Source organism: Cimex lectularius, unplaced genomic scaffold (genome assembly GCF_000648675.2).
Source record: "Cimex lectularius strain Harlan isolate CLEC.00 unplaced genomic scaffold, Clec_2.1 scaffold8, whole genome shotgun sequence".
Classification (NCBI taxonomy): Eukaryota; Metazoa; Arthropoda; class Insecta; order Hemiptera; family Cimicidae; genus Cimex; species Cimex lectularius.
The window spans coordinates 604,732-623,781 of record NW_019392656.1 but is presented as its reverse complement, the minus strand read 5'-3'; the positions used below and the strand labels follow the sequence as shown (position 1 = coordinate 623,781).

The 19,050-nt window shown below is 32.7% G+C and overlaps 2 protein-coding genes across 7 annotated transcripts; one reads left to right on the top strand and one right to left on the bottom strand.

Annotated features, from left to right (window-relative positions):
* Nucleotides 1–1,195: 1,195 nt before the first annotated feature.
* LOC106669708 (PHD finger protein 14) lies at nt 1,196–11,751 on the bottom strand. Of its 4 annotated transcripts, XM_014399368.2 has the most exons (19): nt 11,417–11,751; nt 11,087–11,245; nt 7,271–7,386; nt 7,072–7,186; nt 6,816–6,944; nt 6,517–6,754; nt 6,342–6,446; nt 6,122–6,276; nt 5,894–6,065; nt 5,685–5,817; nt 5,047–5,206; nt 4,918–4,980; nt 3,994–4,144; nt 3,793–3,916; nt 3,633–3,690; nt 1,901–2,049; nt 1,635–1,843; nt 1,419–1,527; nt 1,196–1,345 (listed from the first exon to the last, which is right to left on the bottom strand). In XM_014399368.2, coding segments are annotated over exons 1-19 (2,358 nt in total). In that variant the 5' UTR covers nt 11,418–11,751; the 3' UTR covers nt 1,196–1,333. The 4 variants fall into 4 exon arrangements, with proteins under 4 accessions (XP_014254854.1, XP_014254852.1, XP_014254853.1 ...); XM_014399366.2 differs by having other exon boundaries at nt 11,087–11,751; XM_014399367.2 differs by having other exon boundaries at nt 3,799–3,916; nt 11,087–11,751.
* A 1,712-nt stretch (nt 11,752–13,463) lies between these two features.
* On the top strand, nt 13,464–18,710 carry LOC106669749. Of its 3 annotated transcripts, none has more exons than XM_014399440.1 (13): nt 13,464–13,679; nt 13,744–13,818; nt 13,891–14,036; nt 14,362–14,534; nt 14,605–14,933; nt 15,082–15,253; nt 15,313–15,493; nt 15,907–16,302; nt 16,360–16,488; nt 17,965–18,088; nt 18,155–18,300; nt 18,364–18,489; nt 18,543–18,710. In XM_014399440.1, the coding sequence occupies exons 1-13, from the start codon at nt 13,544–13,546 to the stop codon at nt 18,705–18,707; spliced, it is 2,298 nt and encodes a 765-aa protein (XP_014254926.1). In that variant the 5' UTR covers nt 13,464–13,543; the 3' UTR covers nt 18,708–18,710. The 3 variants fall into 3 exon arrangements, with proteins under 3 accessions (XP_014254926.1, XP_014254927.1, XP_014254928.1); XM_014399441.1 differs by having other exon boundaries at nt 13,744–13,823; XM_014399442.1 differs by lacking the exon at nt 18,543–18,710 and having other exon boundaries at nt 18,369–18,475.
* The last annotated feature ends 340 nt before the right edge of the window (nt 18,711–19,050 follow it).

Here is a 19,050-nt window from a genome sequence, read left to right as displayed (position 1 = left end):
CAAACAGGAAGCTAATTATTAGAATTTATTACAAAACAAACAAAATTAGGAATTTTTCCCAAACTTTTTGCTATAACTTTATTTTTTGACTGTTTTAAAAACAAATTGCAGCATTGATTTCAGTGTAAAAAATCCTTTGAAATGATGCTTAGGTACTTTACGTATTTTTTTAAAGCAGAAATTTTCAAAAATATTAAATAGATATTTTTTGGGAGTATAGCATTTTCTATTCAAGAGATTTTCAACCTAGTCCAAAACTCCTCACAACAATTAAGGCTAATAATATTAATGAAGTAGTAATGGCGAAAAAATTATTCTATGAGCAAACAAAATATAAATATTGTTTATCAATTATAAAAATAAAACTATTGAAACAAATCGCTTCATTGACTACGAAAATATGAGGTTTGTCTCGGTTGTCTAATAAAAATTTACAACTTTGAATCAACCTTTTATTAAATGAATGTTGACCATGATATCTCCGACAGAATGCCCTGTGTCCAGCTGTATTGTTCTACACAACTGTTCCCACAAAGGCAAATTTGGATTTTCCAATATTTCCAGATAAGGACCCATAGAAGTAATCGGGACTTCGCTTTTTACTTCGATTCGCTCCGGTGAAATGCGGGAAATGATGTAACTGTAGATGAGTCTTTTGTTCCATTTGATTTTTTTAGAGATGACTTCTAAGTATCGTTTAAGGTGCATTTTTAACTCAGGGCATTTATAAATCACCGATATCTTCCTCTGGCTCTGTTTGAAAAAAGTCGGGTCGTTATCGTCATCACAGATTTCCAGATCGCACCATTTTGGCTTTGTCGGACCTGTGTGCCTTTCGGTGCAGTCCTGCTTAAAAAGGCGATAGTGGACGATGGATTTGCCCGACTCTATGCTAATCCCTGACGACTCTGTTTTTTTTCTATTGCTGTCGATCAACCTTATTCGAATGATATCACTAGTTTTCATGTTCTTTCCGTATCTAGTCTTGGCAATTTCTCCCTTTTTAATAGTTTTCATCTTTATTAAAGAACTTCTCGTCTCGCTGTCTTTGTTGCAGATCGTGGTCAACTCGGACAAGTCGGACTTCACATACGTACCGAGGGCACAAGTGTGCGGCCTCCTTGATTTCCTTAACCCCTTCATTAATTATTTGTGAATATTTCACGAGTCAGGGTGTATGATAAATGATAACACGTGCTATCTTACAAGTTTAATCACTTCATATATTAATATAAAGTAAAATTTATTTACGGATTGTTAGAAAATATTTTATCTTCATGACGCAAATATTCTCGGCTGGACACTGCAGCCAGTTTTAAATACATAATGATGATTAATCACTTTCCTGAAACAAACAAAAAATTGATTGACAGGTTTTGGTTGATAATATTAATTAAAAAATAAAATAAATGACTTACTGTTGGATCACAGTTTGCACAATGCCAGGAGTAGCCCCTGACCTTAGGTGATTTTTTTACTGGCGGATCGAGACAAGCAAAATGGAATCCTTGGAGGCACTCATCACATCTAAAAACGTATAAATAAACAATCGAGTTAAAACAATAAAATTTAATACATTGTTTTTTTTCATTTGTTAAACATTTCTCAACAGATGTGAAAATCAATATGATTACCTGACGAGATTGGAAGCATTGCCGACCATGTTGCAAGTGACGCACATAATTGGATCTTCTTCTTTTTTCTTGGCCACTTGACGGAAAACTTGACCAGGGATCACCACTGTCGTGGGACTCACAGCAGCGACAGGTTTTGTTGGAGATAGATTAATACTGGGCGTAGCAACGTACGAACTTCCTCCAGTCGGATGTGGGACAGACTTGAACTAAACAAACAAATGTTAATTTCTACTGGGAGAAAATAGAACTTAAATTATACTTACACAAATTTTCAAGCTTTGTCGTTGTTCGTCCTGCTGTTTGGTGTGTTTGTGCTTGTGCTTATGTGGCCTTGGATTCCCTGGTTCGGGAGAGTACCGATGATGTTTCTCCCGCTTTCGTTTCTTACCACTTCTGAAGCCTTCATTTACTTCTGAAATGAAAATAAATAACTGTAGAAAACTAATTTAAGCTTATAAGACACAGTACAGAAACAATAATTAACGAAAGAATTGAACTTCTTTAAATCATGATGAAATTATATTTATTTATTTAAAAGAATTGACTGATAATAATGACAAAACAGTCATTAGGTTCTAGGTCTGCAATTTTGTTGGTAACCCTTATTTGAATTCTTATTATTATCAATTTGTTTAGATCAGAGCCAAATTTGTTGGAGAATGCTTTCACTAGTTTAGTATTTATTTGTAGTTTTGTTTTTTCCGGTCATTTTGGTCTGCTTATCGTAACTGTTTTGGTCTAGCAGATAAGTTCGGCTTCTGCCATCTTCAATGGTGGGTGTGTATGTCTTTTCCCAGCTCTGTCAAAGAGACCACAACAGCAAGGATAGGAAGATAAAATTGATTAGGCAACAACTAAGCTACAGGTTCGTCACACCTTGACCCCCATGAAGATTTTTTTTTAAATTCAAAGCTTGGAGTCAGTCATCATTGATCATCTGCTGATAGATCTAAACAAATGAACCTTGAGATCCAATAAATAGATTGTTTGTGATGGCCTGATAAATTCCAAATGGCAGGTCTGTTCATGCTCGTAATTGAATTTTTACAAAGACCTGATAGATTCCAAATGATCCATTATGCTTAGAAATGATCGTTTGTTTTCTATCCTGTTTTTTATGATTTTGAAACAACTCACAGACTGATTGCATTAAACTTTAGGTTTTTAATTCTATATTGGCCAAAATTTATGAAATTCCAAATTATTCATGTAGACCAATTGAGTAAAAGTAAAACAAACAACAAATTTGAAGACCTAATCTAGCATTTTCTTCAAACTGTTCTGAAAAAGAAAGATAAGCAATTTCTGTACACAATTATGACCACAAAATTGATGGTGTAGCTGCAGTCATTCCTAATTGATCCACCAATAATCATAATTGTTGTACCACAAAAAAATAAAAAGTAAAAAATAAGTAAAATAAGAGCATAAAAATGTGTTCTGGCCAAGACTGCTGGACGTGAGTTGAAAGAGATCCTGGAAATTGGTAAATTAAAGATAAAACTAACTTTTTCAGAATGGATGATGAATTTTAACTTCTTCACTCTAATTTAAGAAGTCTATAAGAACAGTAATGAAATTTGGGCTGCCCTTTTTTTTTAATTCATGCAGAATAATAATATTGTAAAATGTTTACAGGGTACAATCCTATACCCTTGAGCTGCCACTTCTCAACCTGTAATTGCACAAAAAGGACAAGATGTTCTGACTCCTTTTCTGAAATATTACTTAATTGATATTGTTCTACATACATTAATAAAGATTTGTTTAAATCATAGCTATTAAAATATAAAAGCAAAGTTTGGGTACAATCCACGTGCAAGCAAAAAAGCAACTAACTTCATGCACAGCAAAGCTGTTCAAAAACACACCAATGAATGGAGAACCGTTGAAGGCTGGTTTCGTTTATCACATTTTGATGTGGTGAGGAGTAAAAAATATGTTGAAATTTCAAAAATTTCAGAAAAAAACAATTAAATTAAAAAATTATTTTACCTGACAACTGCATGACCTTTGAAACATCTTCAAATGATGAAACTTCTTTAACATCATACTACAAAACAGAAAATAAATAAAAACAAAAATAAAATTTAAAAAATAATGAAAGGATTAAATAAAAATATATATGAGGACAAATCTCAATGTTTTTCTTTACATATACCCGATCAGAAAAGAAAGAAGAGTCGCCGTTTCCACTTTTTCTCAGCTGCCTTGGCGCTTCAGGATCTACGATTTCGAGTCCAGAACTATCTGAATCTTTGTCACATTCTGAACACTGCCTAGAATGAGGAGAGCCGGGTTTTACACTCGATGAGAGGCAGAGTAAGTAAATTTGAAGAAAAAAAAAAATGCCTACCAGCCCATCAGCTTGGTTTTCTTGGGCATTCTCATGAGGGGAGGGTTGAGGCAGCCCAAGTGGTAATGCTTATAGCATGTGTCGCACTTGGCCAGCAGATGCTGGTCCTGCCTACCATTGCAAAGCCCGCAACTGTTATTTAAAGAGGGAACTGAAAATGCAAATAAATTAACCAATAATAATGTCCATTTACATTGAGTTGAAAATTTACAACTTGTTTTTTAGTTCAGAAAACAATCTGAACAATGAAAAGAGAGTATTAATTGGTTCATATATCATTAATTACTTCATCCTTTGGAATTTTTATAAACAACACGTAGTTAATTATTTGAGAATTTTGAATCAATACTTTTCTCATATTAATATTCTTCTTTGAAAAAATAATAATAATTATTTTTTGAGAATAGGTCATACATGTAAAAATGCAAAGTAAGCCATGGCAATAAGTTATCTGCCTGGAGGAAGAATTCAAAAATAAAACCCTTAGTCTAGAAACAATAAATTTTTAATGTGCTATTCAAATGACTGACTCGAATTTTTAATTTTTGGTCATTCCTAGAAGAAGAAAAATGGATAAATAAATAAAATAGGGGTGCAGGAAAATAAGGTTGAGGATCAATAACTTAAAATTATTCAAAGCCATTTCTAAATGTATAGTTTTAATTTAAGTAGACATCAGTTACTGCAATTGCAACACAAAGCTCACCACACTTTGCCAGTTAAAAAAAAAAAAAACAAGAAAAAAAAGCATTTTCACCAGAGCAACATTCCAAAGGTGCAATCTCAACATAATATGTGACAAACAATATTTTTTTGAAACCAGGCTTCATATAGGTTCGAACTGAATCAAACACGTGATGGATGGCAAAACGTTAAAAAAAAAAAAAAAAATAATAATAATAATAATGAAAAACAAAGCAATACCTGTCAAATTGTTTGCAGACATTCCTTGAGACGGCAACGACCCGGGCTTTTTGGGTGAACAGACTATAAAAATTCATATTGACAATATTTTTGTTTACGTCTGTCTCTTTAGGATTGGCATATACAAACCTTGTGTAAAAGGCGTGGGCTGTAGAAGGGGCCTTCCGAGTAAATTCAAGTCAGGCGGTTTGTGGTTGGGGCACAACAAAGAAATCAGATCGTGGTACTTTTTCAGTTCTTCTTTGAGCTGCTGATTTTTGTTCATTTCATCTGTGTTGTCCTTTAAAATCTGTGTAATATACATTTATTTCATAAATGACTCATAAATTGTGCATTAAAATATATATTAATTTAAAAAAAATCTGAAAAAAAAATCCTGGATTAGCTCAAAATACTAATAGAGCCATACTAAATAGCGAACTGATCTTGGTCCTTCACTACCTTCTATTCCAAGCATTCATTCTAAAGGTTATACTTCACTTTGAAAAAGAAATGGAGTAGACAATTTTTCAATTAAAATTGAAGGAGTGGCATAGAAGTGACCAACTGGTTCGCAGATGGCAATGATCAAGCATAATGTCATATAATTTAAATTTAATTCTTAAAACCGAAGTAGCTGAGTGGCCAGCATGTTAAGACTCCTGGCTTGCAGACCCTGCAGTTGTGGGTACAATTATCACAGTACCCCTGGCCTTTTTATTTTTTTTATTTTATTTATTTATTTAAAAGCTTAAAAGGTAAAACCTTATTTTAAGAAAAAAAATCACCTTATCTTTTTTTTCTTCGACGACTGATTGTTCCTCAAGCAATTTCGCATTCTCTTCCAATAATTCTGCCAACTGTTTGCGCATTGTTAGGATTCTTACATTTCGGTCAAGATAATAGCCGATAAACTCCACTCTACAAAAATAAAACAAATAAATTGAAACATTTTACTCTTCATGGTATATGTATTTTTTTAAAGAATGTGACTCACGTGAAAGCAGGTTGAATGTACCATCTCCTGTGTACGTCAGATAAAGCATCAACTTGAGACTGCCGCAAAGCCCAACCTTCAGTGTCTGCTCCACTAAGCTCCGCTTTCCTCCAGAGAGCCTTGCAAGCACTGGCACTTGTTGTGAGAAGTCTTGCCATTTTCTGAGTTGGGACTGAAAAATAATAAATTTTCAAAAACCTGTCTAATGAGAGTATGATAAAAACTTACCCCATGGTTGTAATTTTCCAATTCTAGAGTTTATGTATTTTGTCCTATACTTGCTAAGCCTACGTTTTATCCTCTGAAGCTCCTCGTCCTCTTTGCTCGTCTTTTTAATCTCATCTGTCCTCATCTGCAATGCCAGCCAGTTCCTCCTCCTTTTCCTAAAGGACAAAAATAATTTTAAGCAATAGTAGCAGAAAACAGGTAAATAATCAATTATGCATACCTTAAGAGATTTTTATCAGTGTGGAGTTTACAATGTGCGTAAAATGGATCGGCTTGTTCTACTTCTTCCGAATGGGCTTCAGCTAACAAGCCTTCTCTCTGACCACTGAAAAATTACAATAATTAATTTAAATGTTTTTACTGGCTTTCTTTCTACAAAAGTAAACAAGGTTTACCAAGTGACATGAAAGTGAGTTTTGCACATTCCAGCATCACAACCGACGACAACTCCTGTTCTAGCGAACCGCTGGTCTGGACAAAGACTGCACGGTTTGGCCCCCCATTTAGAATAAGCCATTTCGAACAGAGTGACATTCTGCAATTTATCGACCTCTGCGAATGCCACCCCTGGCACATACAGGGCACAAACTAAGTGGACCCATTTACCCACATCAGTTTCTTTGAATATCCCACCTGAGAGTAGAAGAAATTAAGTCAGACCACAATCTTTGAAAGATTTCAATGGGCATTTTACCTCCATTCGGACATAGCTCACACTCAGGGTCATCTAGACCGGCCTTACAAGCATCACAGAACCATGGCGTTGTAGGGCAAGGAGAATCAGTACTACAAACACTATCATTATCCTGAACCCCATAACATCCTAAAAATCTCATATTATTGTTAAATTTATGGGTATAAAACTATAGAAGTCTAATTTTCAGAACCTGGCTCTTTTAAATATGGAATTTTAAAAAAGTTTCATCTCAATTATTGATTCATCACATTACCTTCATGCACTGTAACACTGCAGTTGTCGCATTCGATGATCTCATTTGTCGCATCACTTTTATCACCAAGGCATACAGTACAGATCATGATTTTAAGTGCTGTTTTAGAATTAAACTGAAAAATTATAAATTAACAATTGGTACATTATTTGAGCTACTGTGATTTTTAAATGCCATTATTTGTCCTTTAATGTGATACCTGTTGTGCATTCTCCGACATGGAAAGGACATCATGAAAGTCTTTTTTCTCACTTTCAACAGCACTGACCAGCTCACTGCCTTCGGAGGAGTCGGAATGTTCACTTTTTTCATCATCTGAAAACAAAAATACGTCAAATTACAAAATTTGTACATTCTTACATTATTGTGAGATTAATACTATTACAATCTTAAAGTGATTTAATGAATTATGATTATTAACTGAAAAACGAGTGCAAAGGCAAGTAGCCAATCTTTATCTTTACTTTAAAGAAATCAACACTGGGACACACATCAAAGCAAAAACTAGCCAATCTGATGTCTAGAAAGACCTAAGAAACTTAAGTACAAATTTTTTGACACGTTTTGCAAAAAAAGGATGTGTTAAGTAGGCATTATCTGGAGCCCAGATAATGCTAACTTTCCATCCATTTTTGTCTAGCAAATTAGATTTCTGTAAGATTTTTTTTAGTGGAGAATGAATTGTGGTGGTTGCATTGATGCATTAACTGTGATGATTGATCAAATCATGCAAATAAAATTAAATTTTCTTGCATTTATCTTTGTTTAAAAAATCTCCTAAAAACACTTTACAAAATAATAAAGCTTGAAAAAATAATAAAGAGATTGGTAAAATTCAACTTCCCTAAATTTTAGAAGACTTTGGTAGACATAAAAAGGTTTGTTCAGTTTTCCATTGGGACTTTGCAAAAGTAACAAATTCACTAGTGTTCGTGGTCTGCTAGACAAATTAATATCTTTCAATTAAGTAAAAAATTGAATACTTGGAATAACAAACATATGCTTAGGTTTCAAACTTTGCAGGGTTATCTACAATGATCCTGAGCATTTGAATTTTTTTTCTTTTTTATTTTCTAGACGTGCCAAAATTTGGCTTTTTGCATATTGCATAAGTGAAATGTTGGGTTTTGTCTTGATTTCTTTAAAGTAACATACATGTGACGAAAATTGGTAAGCCTTAATCTTCTCTAGATGCAAAAATCTTCTAGCTTAGGCTAGCAGATTTTAAAGTTTCAGTCTTCTTCCGAAAGGAACTTCACATGTGAAGATATGCCATTACAACAAGGGAATGTAAATGGATCTTGTTAGTGTCTTTCTTTCCAATTATGACAGTTTAGAACTAGAATATTAATCATTAGAGCCATACTTGTTTAGTTGATATTTCACCAGATAATGCTAACTTTGCATCCATTTTCGTCTAGAATGTATCAAAATTAGTCTTTTGTAAGTTTCTTAGTGAAGAATGAATTGCAGTGGTCACATCGTAAAGTTGAGGCTTCCCTACCAAGCTCTTTCTTTCCTCAAGACTAATTCTGTAAAAATCATTCAATTCTTTGATAGCATTAACCAGGGCTTAATTACATGATGGCCAATTAAGTACTTTTGCTTTAACAAAATCAATGCTTCACATAATGATTGATTTACACAATGCAATAAAAAAATTGTTTTTTTGATACATTCTAGAAAAAAAGAGGTCTAATCTGCCCAAGCCAGAGGATTCTTACATCTCAAGAAGCTTGTAGCTTATTAAACTCTTACTTAACTAAACTCTTATTTTGTTACAATACAGTCAACTCTTGTTAATTTGAAACTTGATAATTTGAATTTCTTGATAATATAAACTCCTCAGCAGGTTACTTCGGTAAATGAAAAAAAATTCTGTGCATTTTGATACACTCAGTAAAACGAAATATATTTGTAACAGGGGAAGAAAAAGCATGCTAATAATCGAAATTGAGCCACTTTTCATCATTACAATTTCCACTTTTTCTTTGTTATATTCCTCTAAATTCCCATGTATTGTTTACTTCCTTTTTAAACTGATTTTAACAAAATTAGTCTAATGACCACCATTTAATATCCTTTCCGTCCCCTATTGATATGTCAAAATTTTGTGTTTTGTATTGATTTACTTAAAGCAAAGGTACATGAATAGTCACATGCAATTACATCCTGGTTAAAGCTCTGATAGAAAATACAGTCGACACTTGATAATTGAAATCCTAGCGACCACAAAAATAATTCAACATCAAAATATTCGAATTATCAAGAGGAAAGAAACAAAATTGTTAACATTTGATAGGCATTTTTTTCAAGTTATTAGTTTAATTGTACATAATAAAACATAATGCAAAAGAGGAAATATATCAACTGTAAAATTGAACATTGTTAAGCATTATTAAAATAAATCGTGAAGTGGTTTTTGTTCAATACGGCTTGGTTTTGTTTAAATAATTTTCAAAGTGAGCAGAGCTGAGAACACATTGGCAAAAACACTGACCGCAGAATAACAAACTAGAGAAAATTCTAAGAAACTTAGAGCATTAGAATCATTTTGTTAAAAACATAAAATTTTTAATTTATAATTTCCTTCCTTGATTTAAATTATAAATGTGTGGTGATTAGTGTTTTTGTTTTTTCTGAAACCTACGTCACACCAGACCGCATCTCACAATTTCTGAATAATCATTTAATTATAAAGTCCCTTTGAGAAGAAAAAAAACTTTAGAAATCTGCCCAAACCAAGGATTCTTCCATCTCAATAAGCTTGCAGCTCTTAATCTCTTAATTTCTAAAAGTCTTATTTTGTTACAATATTTTCTTTCAGAGCTTTAACCAGGTCTTAACTGCAAGATGGCTATCATTTACCTATCAAAACCCAAAATTTTGACATATCCTGAAATATAAAGGAATCACTTTTTACATAAACAGATAATTCCGCAAAGCTTGAAACCTAAGCAACCTAAGAAACATCTAGAAAAAAAAGCGTGTTAAGTGGGCATTGTCTGAGATATTAACTAAACAAGTCTGATTAACTTCTAAAGAAATAAATTGCCATAATTGCTAAGTCAGAATAAATGCAAAATATAAACAAATTCCATTTCCTTAACTATGCTATATGGCATAATTTAAATTATAAATTCCAATGGGGGGGAGGGACTTTAGAAATCTGTTATGTCCAAGCAAGAATATTCTTGCATATCAAGAAACTTGAGGCTTCCCTACAAATCTCTTTCTTTCCTCAAGACTAATTTTTTTAAAATTATAAAAAAATTTGATGACATCAAACAGGACTTAAATGCATAATGACCAATCGTTTACCTTAGCTGTAAGGAAATCAATACTAAACCCAAAATTTTGATATCCTGAAATAAAAAGGTAAACACTTTTTATATAAACAGATAATTCTGCAAAGCTTGAAATCTAAGAAACATAAACTGTCATAATTGCAAATGTTAGCAATTTCATTTCCTTTCCATTGTTATATAGCTTCATTTAAATTATAAAGTCCCTTTGAGAAGAAAAAAAACTAGAAATCTGCCAAAGCTGGAGGATTCTTCCAACTCAAGTAGTTTGTAGCTTACCAATCACTTTCTTTCCTCAAAATTTTGTTACAATCATAAATCATAAAATTCTTTGATAGCATTAACCAGGATCACAACAAAACCCAAAATTTTGACAAATCCTTAAATATAAAGGAAACACTTTTTATGTAAACAGATAATCCTGCAAAATTTAAGCCTAAGCTAATTAATTTTTTTTCTAATTTTGTTTTAAACTTTGTTTAAACTGTAAAGGCCTTAGGGAAGCTGAACAAACATTTGTAAGTCTGATAAGTGCTAAGCCTAAGAAATCCTGTCAAATCGGAAAATTTGAAAGTTAGGAAAAAATAGTAAAAATATATTTCGAATCAGAAAACTTTTTTCCATTAAGATAGCACTGGTAAGTTTTAAATAAAATACAAATCTTTTTAATAATTTTGTTTATTTTTTTAGAGCATAAAAAGTGCACTTACCGGAGGATGAGTCGATGGCGTTTGAGTCGATGGAATCATCAGATTCATCGCAATGATCTTCAATACGAAAATCGCTATCGTCCGAACTTTCGCCCAGGTCTTCGAAATCGAACAGAGCCTGGGCCGGCTTGACTTTGCGTTTGTTAGGATCCCGTTCCACTAAATAATTGAACAGCTTGTTAGGTAAATCCATTAGGGGATTTTGATTTCTAAATCCTTAAATAAAAGCCGTTTAACATAATCTCTTCTGTCGAGGGTTTTCAACAGACTTTTTTTTTTTTTTTTGAGGTAGAGGTTGGAAGCTTTGAAAAGTTCGAGTGGCAAACTTACTCAGAAGAGGAATCGCACGGGACGATTAAATGCGGCGTTTTCCGGCTCATAAAAACGTGCGAAATACGAGATCGCATTCAAGACCGACGGCTTCGGCCCGGGCGGACGAGCGAGACGCTAAACGCGGACGAGAACGGGGCCACGCATCAAAAACTTGGTCAAATCAAAGTCAAAAACTTGGTCTCGTCCCGGAGGCCGAAACACAAACAGAAAAAGGCGACACAACACGGCAGCGACAGCGGCACCGGGCAGGGTTGTGAATGTGCATGACCACGGGAACCGAACGGCACCTCGATTACGTCAATGCAGTACAATCATCAAACCGCACAGAGAGACATCTTTCATTCTATTGGACACACAATTAATAATAATAACAATAATAATAAACATATATAATATATACACATTTTATAAGCATTATAAATTAATATAATATAACAAAAATAATACAAATAAATGTGAGTAATTGATGTATTTACTTTTTTTTATTAAAAAAATGGAAGTATTTTCTAACAAAAACCAAAAAATATCTAGATTACGGAATAAATCCAATTTAAAAAATTTTTAAATATAGAGTAAGTAATACTTTGATTGAGTCTAAAATTTCTATCAATGTATAACTTCATTATTTACATTGTATATGTATTTGTATAATTTAAACAATATTTCTAAATCCCAGGCCCTGAAGATGATGTCAATAAAGATCGAAACGTAGCACGATAAAGAAAAGGTTTTTTTTATAAACCTAAGTCACACCAGACCTCATATCACCATCTCCAAATAATCATTAATTAACGATCATTAAACACCACACATTTAAATATAGAAATGTAACAATTTACAAAATGTAATGACATATAAAATAAAACTAAGAAAACAAGGAAAACAATTATTTATTTAACAGCCCATTTGTTTTTTTAATGTACAAGATGTAAAATGTAACAGTTTCCTAAATAAACTAATATTTACAATAAATAAGTTCAGGGATGCAATCATAAAAAGAAGCAGATTTTGTAACTTTCGCCAAGCTTTATTGAGGAATTCATCAGGGCTCTACAATTACAATGTTTACTGTTAATAATACGAACACAATAATTATCAGAAAACAGATAACTTACACATCATAATATTACAAGAAAAATATTTTAACAATAAATATAATAATTTATTGTATATATAAACATATAACAACTATAAATAATAACAAAAACTAACAATAGATAATTAATCAATAAACAGACACAAAGAAAAATATGTCTTAAAAATTATGTATATACATAAATAACAAACTTCCATTTAATAGTTCTAACAGGTGAGAATGATCCCTCTTCTACGAATCAGGTCCTCCAAGGGCCTTCTATTGGCAGTCTTAAGTTTTATTAGATAGCGGTCCAGACTATGGAATATTATTACAGACGGTGTCATACATAAGAATAGTACAATATTTTATATAAGCCCTTCCATTCAGGCTAATAAATACATTCATTACAATAAACAACATCTCATATATAAAGGTACTAAGATTTATATCAGTTGAAAATAGTTATGACCCTGAGATATTTTATCACGGAAATGTCTTTATTGATATTACACGTATTGAAAGGTCGTTGAAGTAAATTAAAAAAATATATATATCCTAGGATAGACCCTTGTGCAATCCTCACTCTAATAAACCCTGCTTTGAGGTCATTTCTCCAAAAGCAACAACATACTTTCTATTTGCCAAGATGTTTTCACACAGATCCAAGGGTGTAATGATGACATGAAATTTTGAAATGAAAGTTGACGGTTGGGAAGATTAAATACATTTTAATTTGACGTGTTTTGGTCTATAATGAAATGGATTTCCCTTAAGCTCGTTATTACTCTAGGGCAAAACCAAATGCCTACAACACTTCCTAGCAAGAATTGGCAAAATTTGCTTAGTTTTATCTTTTCAGCATTTCTGAAAATGAGTAAATGAAGAAAAAAATTATCAAATCAAATTTTTCCATGTAGTGCCAGAAAAAACAAAACAACAAAAACATATGATTTTTGTTTCTTTTGTGAGCCAAACTAGTTATTTTCTTTCTTTTTTTTTTTTTTTTAACATTTTTCATTTAGAAATTTCGTTTTGGATCTTGAACAATGGTAAAAATGACAATCACATTTCTTCTTGCTTATGTCCATGAAAAGCGTAAAAGGACTTCAAAAGTGAGCTCATCTGGAAGAAGCTCTTTTGCCTCGAAATGGTCAAAAATTTCTAAACAGTTATCAAATTCAGGTATCTGTGAGGATCCCAAAGAATGTAAAACTAGTTTATTTTTCATTGTATTTTGTTGTTAAAGGTAGCTCTAAAAAAACAAGGAGAGTATCACCCACAAACTCAAATACCTCAGTTTTGACCACCATCTCTAGAAGCTGTGAGGTTTAAAAAAAGAAAATAAAGAAATGCTAGACACACTGAGATTACTAAGCTTTGACTTTAATTTTAGCTGGTTACCGTTTCAGCATGAAAACTGGTGGTGGATATTTTATCAACTGCCAAGGAGCAAATCGTGGCTGTTACAACTTATCATATGATTTAATGCCACAAAAAACATGTTCCCTTTTGATATTTTTGTATAAAGGAATGGCCAAGGTAGAATGCTCAAGAAAACATTTATCAATTATTGACTTTACATATGACTGTAAATTCACCGTTATTTGTCTATTATACCTTAATTTTTTGTACAATGTATATGTCTTCATTTGTTTGGAAATTGTTTCCAATGTGAAATACCAAAATTAGTTTCTATTGTTGCAATAAAACTTATTTTTCCAAAAATCATTAGATGATTTTTGTTAAATTGAATCCTAGAGGTTATTAAATATTGCCTTGGCTAGAGATAAAATCTATTAATTATCAATTTTATTAAACAGCTCTGTAGTGGATTTACTTAAATAAGACAAATTACGGCTTTTAGATAAGTTCAATGAATGAAACTTGCAATATCAAAGTAATCAGAAGTCACTGTAAAAATTGGATCTGCTTTTCAGTGATTCACAAATTTAAACCACTGGCACTAGAACAAGTGGCTGAGTTCTTAAATCATAAAATAGAATTCAACTTAAATGAAGAAAAAACTGTTGATGACCGGTATGCACACTTGTCAGCTAGATGAGTATCAATTATTCTGTGTGCCATTTTTGACACAAGATGTTTCTAGTGCTTACATAGACCAAGGAAAATTGTATTACTGTTTCAATGAAAAACCAGAAACTGGAATCCATAAGTTTGAGAAAGTTTATCCAACAAGTCCAGGGGTGGTTCCGGAAAAATATGAGGATGAGGACGAGGACAAATATTGGTTTCCTGAAAGTGAGATGTTCGCTACTCGAATCATCCCTGCACCTTCACCACTTCATGTTCATCGAGTAATAGAAAAAATGGAACCGCCCAATGTTACTATCAGCTTTATGACCTGTGAACATGCAAGAAAGCCCTTATTGAAAAAAAATAACAATTTAATTCTAACTGGTGACCAGTTGCTCTATGGTAAATTTGCTTTAAGTTTTGATTACATTCACATTTGTTATGCTTGAGTCATGCCTGCAATCTGCACTAAAAATTATTTTTTAGTCAAATTTTAGAAATAATCATAATGAAAATGTAAACAAAAGAACTTTGTAATAATTATTTTCAGATAAACAAACGTGGGATTTGGACTCTGGACCCTTAGCAACAAAAGTTAAGCAATTTGCCATCTGGATCAGCCCAAGTAACATGTTATCCCGTGAATTCAGGGAAGAATACATTCCTCTAGGGATCTCCCTGAAGCGAATGATCAATGTCCCTTTGAATTTACCGAACATCGAGTAGGTTTTCCCCCCCCCCCCAATTGTTGAAGTTCACTTTGCTACGCTTTTATTTTCAGCTTCAGTAAGCTCTCTTTGGAGTACAGCTTAAAGGATGTCATTAGACAAGAAGTGCTAGTTGATAATATTGACTGGGAACAAGGCATTATTTACTTTAATTATTACAAGATGCACATCTTCAAGAATATCCCTCAAATAAATTTGATCAGAGCCTTACAATTTAACAAATTAAAGATTAAGGTTTTTAATAGATTATGAATGCAGTTGAAGTAACCCTACTTGTAATTACTTGGAAGCTAATTTCTTTTATTAAGAAACCATTATTTATAACTTTGCTTATAATAGGAAACACAATTCTCAACCACTGAGAATTTTGTTGATCTTTTTACAAAGTTTCTGTAAATTTCTATGATGTTTCACCTACAAAAATAATATTCTATGTTCTATTTAACCATCAAAGATAATAAAATATCTCTACCAAAAGCAAAAATAAAACTTTTAATTATTAATTTTACTACAGACTATAGTTTGAAACATTTGATAGATAAATCAAACTTAAAAAAAAAAAAAAAATACCAGTAGGATTTCTTTAAGTTTCAACCTCATATTTAGTTTTTATGTTTAAAGAAATTGTAATAAATGTTTAATTTTAGTTGCTGGCCCCTTTGAAGAAATCTACTGCTAGATATACTATTTGCCCTCTGACAGGAAATATAACCGATAATCAACTTTTTCATTTGCAAATGCAAGATGACAGGATATCCAAAAGGTCTGTTTTTAGGCCGATGAATGAACCAAGTCCGAAGAACAAAAAGGTGGTTCCTTCAAAAGTTGTGATTGGTTGCGCCTACCTCGACCTATCCTCTATTTTAGGATGCGCATTTAGAATGGACTGCAATGTGCCTATCACTGCTTGGGAGGAAACAAAAATCCTCGAGTGCGAGGAAATCAAAAATCCCTTTTTATTCCATGACTATGACATGTCTATACCAACGATTGTTGAAACGGTCAATGAGAGTAAATGGATAAGTGCAGGGACAATGATTAAAGTCAGTTAATGTTTCTTCAGATTTATTGATTTTTTTATTGATGGCATTTGATTTTAGGTTTCCGTTAGATATGCCGGTCCTTCTTTAAGAGACAAGCTTGACATCCTTCGCCAGAAGAATGAACATTACAAGAAGATTATCATAAAGTTCAATACAGGTCGACAATTTGTTGCGAACATCATTCAGGTGATGAAATTTAAACACAAAAAATAACTTATTTGATAAATGATACTGAGATAATGGTAATATCGCTATAACATCCTGAATCTAGGCAAAATATGGAAGGGATGAGTTAGTTTGCATGGTATTTTACCAAAACTAGAATGATCAGAGATGATCAAGCTTCAGAAGCTAACTGCTTGATTCTTGAACTTAAATGATTATTTCACTATAATTTTTTTCTTCTAAAATAATAAAATCAGACACTCATTCTTAGAAATGGGGCCTGATACATGATCCTGAAAACACTCTTTACAACATCCTATAAAGCCTACAAAGGAGAAGAAGAATTCAGGAGGAAATCAGATTTGGTATACAAATGCATCAAAGAGAAAGAAAGTATCGGACATTTTCTGTATAAGTCCAAAACATGAGTACACTCAATAGTGAAGTATATCTTGGTCATACAATCTGACCATCAACGTGCGTTCATTGGAAAATTAAAAGAGGTTGGCTGACAAAAAATCTCATAAGATCGACTAGCCAAGCAGATATTAAAGAATTAGCATGTAAAAAATCACATCAAACTTAGTCAATGAATCCAAAATGTAAAGAAACCCAATGACCGATTGTTATCTTGAGTACCAGGACACAAAGGAATTTTGAGAAAAGGCAGATTGACCAGACGAGGATCATATACAGATCCTGAACCTATTCTTCGGATAAAAATACACAGTGGATCCTTAAAAGACAAAAGGAGAAATGGATAAATTCTAGAGGCAGAGAGCTAGGCACAGTAAGCTTATGATAAAACTACACTCATGAAGATTGGCAAACTCAATAATAGAGTTAGAGAGGGCTAAACTCAGATGAGTGTTTAGATTATATATGGTCACTGGCAATTCAATGATGGCCCTATTTGTAGGTTATGTGGTTATACATAAGGAGAAAGAAAAAATCCACCCATATCACCTTTGAATGCGAAACAGCTGCTCAATGGAGACAATCTGGGATACAAAGAAAACCCAGGGAAAGGACTTGTAACAATGACCTACTACCCTTAGGAGAAAACGAGTCAATTGCACTGAATTAATGGACTAGGAAAGTATAATAAGCAAGAAGACTGCAGAGCTTGGGGAACAAAAAACTCCCACTTCTTATATCCCTCATTATTATCGTCATCATCATCATTTAGAAATGCAGAAAAGTTTGTAAAGTTTTCTCTTTTCTTTAGGTCAGTTTAACTTCAGGTTATCAAGCATATCCAGAGGTTTAGGCAGAAATTAATCTTCATAGTAACTATTTTCCAATCTGAACTAATCAATTCCAGTTTGATGCATTGATCTAAGTTTCTGCTGATGAAATCACCACTGAAATATTTTTATAATAATTCCATTTTTTTATTCCTCTACATTAACAACAAAAATGTCAATAAACATTCAAGAAGTTTTAAAACAAATAAAAATACACCATTCAAAGTGGATTTTTGCTTTTTTTTTACAGAGAATAATTAGTATGAACAAATGTGCTCTTCCAGAAGCATCCTCGTTCATTCCAGCTGTGCCTCATTATGGAATTAATCTGGCTGAACAAGATCTTACTGAAGAATACCCTTGTTTGATAACAGGTATATACAATTTTTTAAATTTTACTTAGTGTGAAAAATAGACTTTTTAATTTTTTCCCTCAAAAGGGTTTCTAATTGACAACTTCAATTCGAGCCTGTTGGTGCTCGAAGGGGTCGATAAGCTCACTTTTAACAACAGCCTGCTTGATGTCATGGTTCTTCCGACATCTGAAGGCCAGGTGATATATAACAGCAACTTGCTCTTTAATCAGGTATTAAATTCTATTTGATAAAAAAATGATTTTATGTTGAATCATGCATGATTGCAATTTTAGAGAAGCTACAAAGATTTCATTAAAACCGGTGGTATCTATATTATTACCTTAAAGAGGCCGTTTATTGAACTGTTGCACAAGAAGTTGCTGCGGAAAAAGGGCAACTGCCCTGTACGAGCTTTAAGGGTGAGTTTGTATCAAGATGAACTAATTAAAATCTCTGAACAATTTAATTTCAGGCTTTTTACAAGATCGAGGAGCTGTACGCCTGCCCTTCTATGGAATTTGCTATTAGAAATAAGTCCTTCCCTTCAACCCAAGATCTCAGGTCTTTTGAAATGGAGTTTGGGGTGCCTCATTATGCCAAACGAAGGCTGCCAAAAATTAAACCAATTTGTAGTTAAAAATGTCATTATAAATTTGATTTTGTGATAGATTGGGAAACAAAACCTTTTAACATTAACAAAACATTCCACTATTACAGAACTCATGTGACAAAAAAATCTGCCAATTGGGTGGGGTGGATAGCTTCCTCACATTTTGTACATACGCATGAGCATATGTTTGGATTAAAATTTATAGGGGATCATCTAGAAAGCAATTCACATAATCCCAGAAAATTGCATAAGAACCAACAATTTTTTTGTGCATGCACATGAGCTAGTGTTAATTAATAGGGGATTATCTAGAAAGCAACCTGCAAAATCCCTGAAAATCCCATAAGAAACCAACAAAGTGTCAGAGATA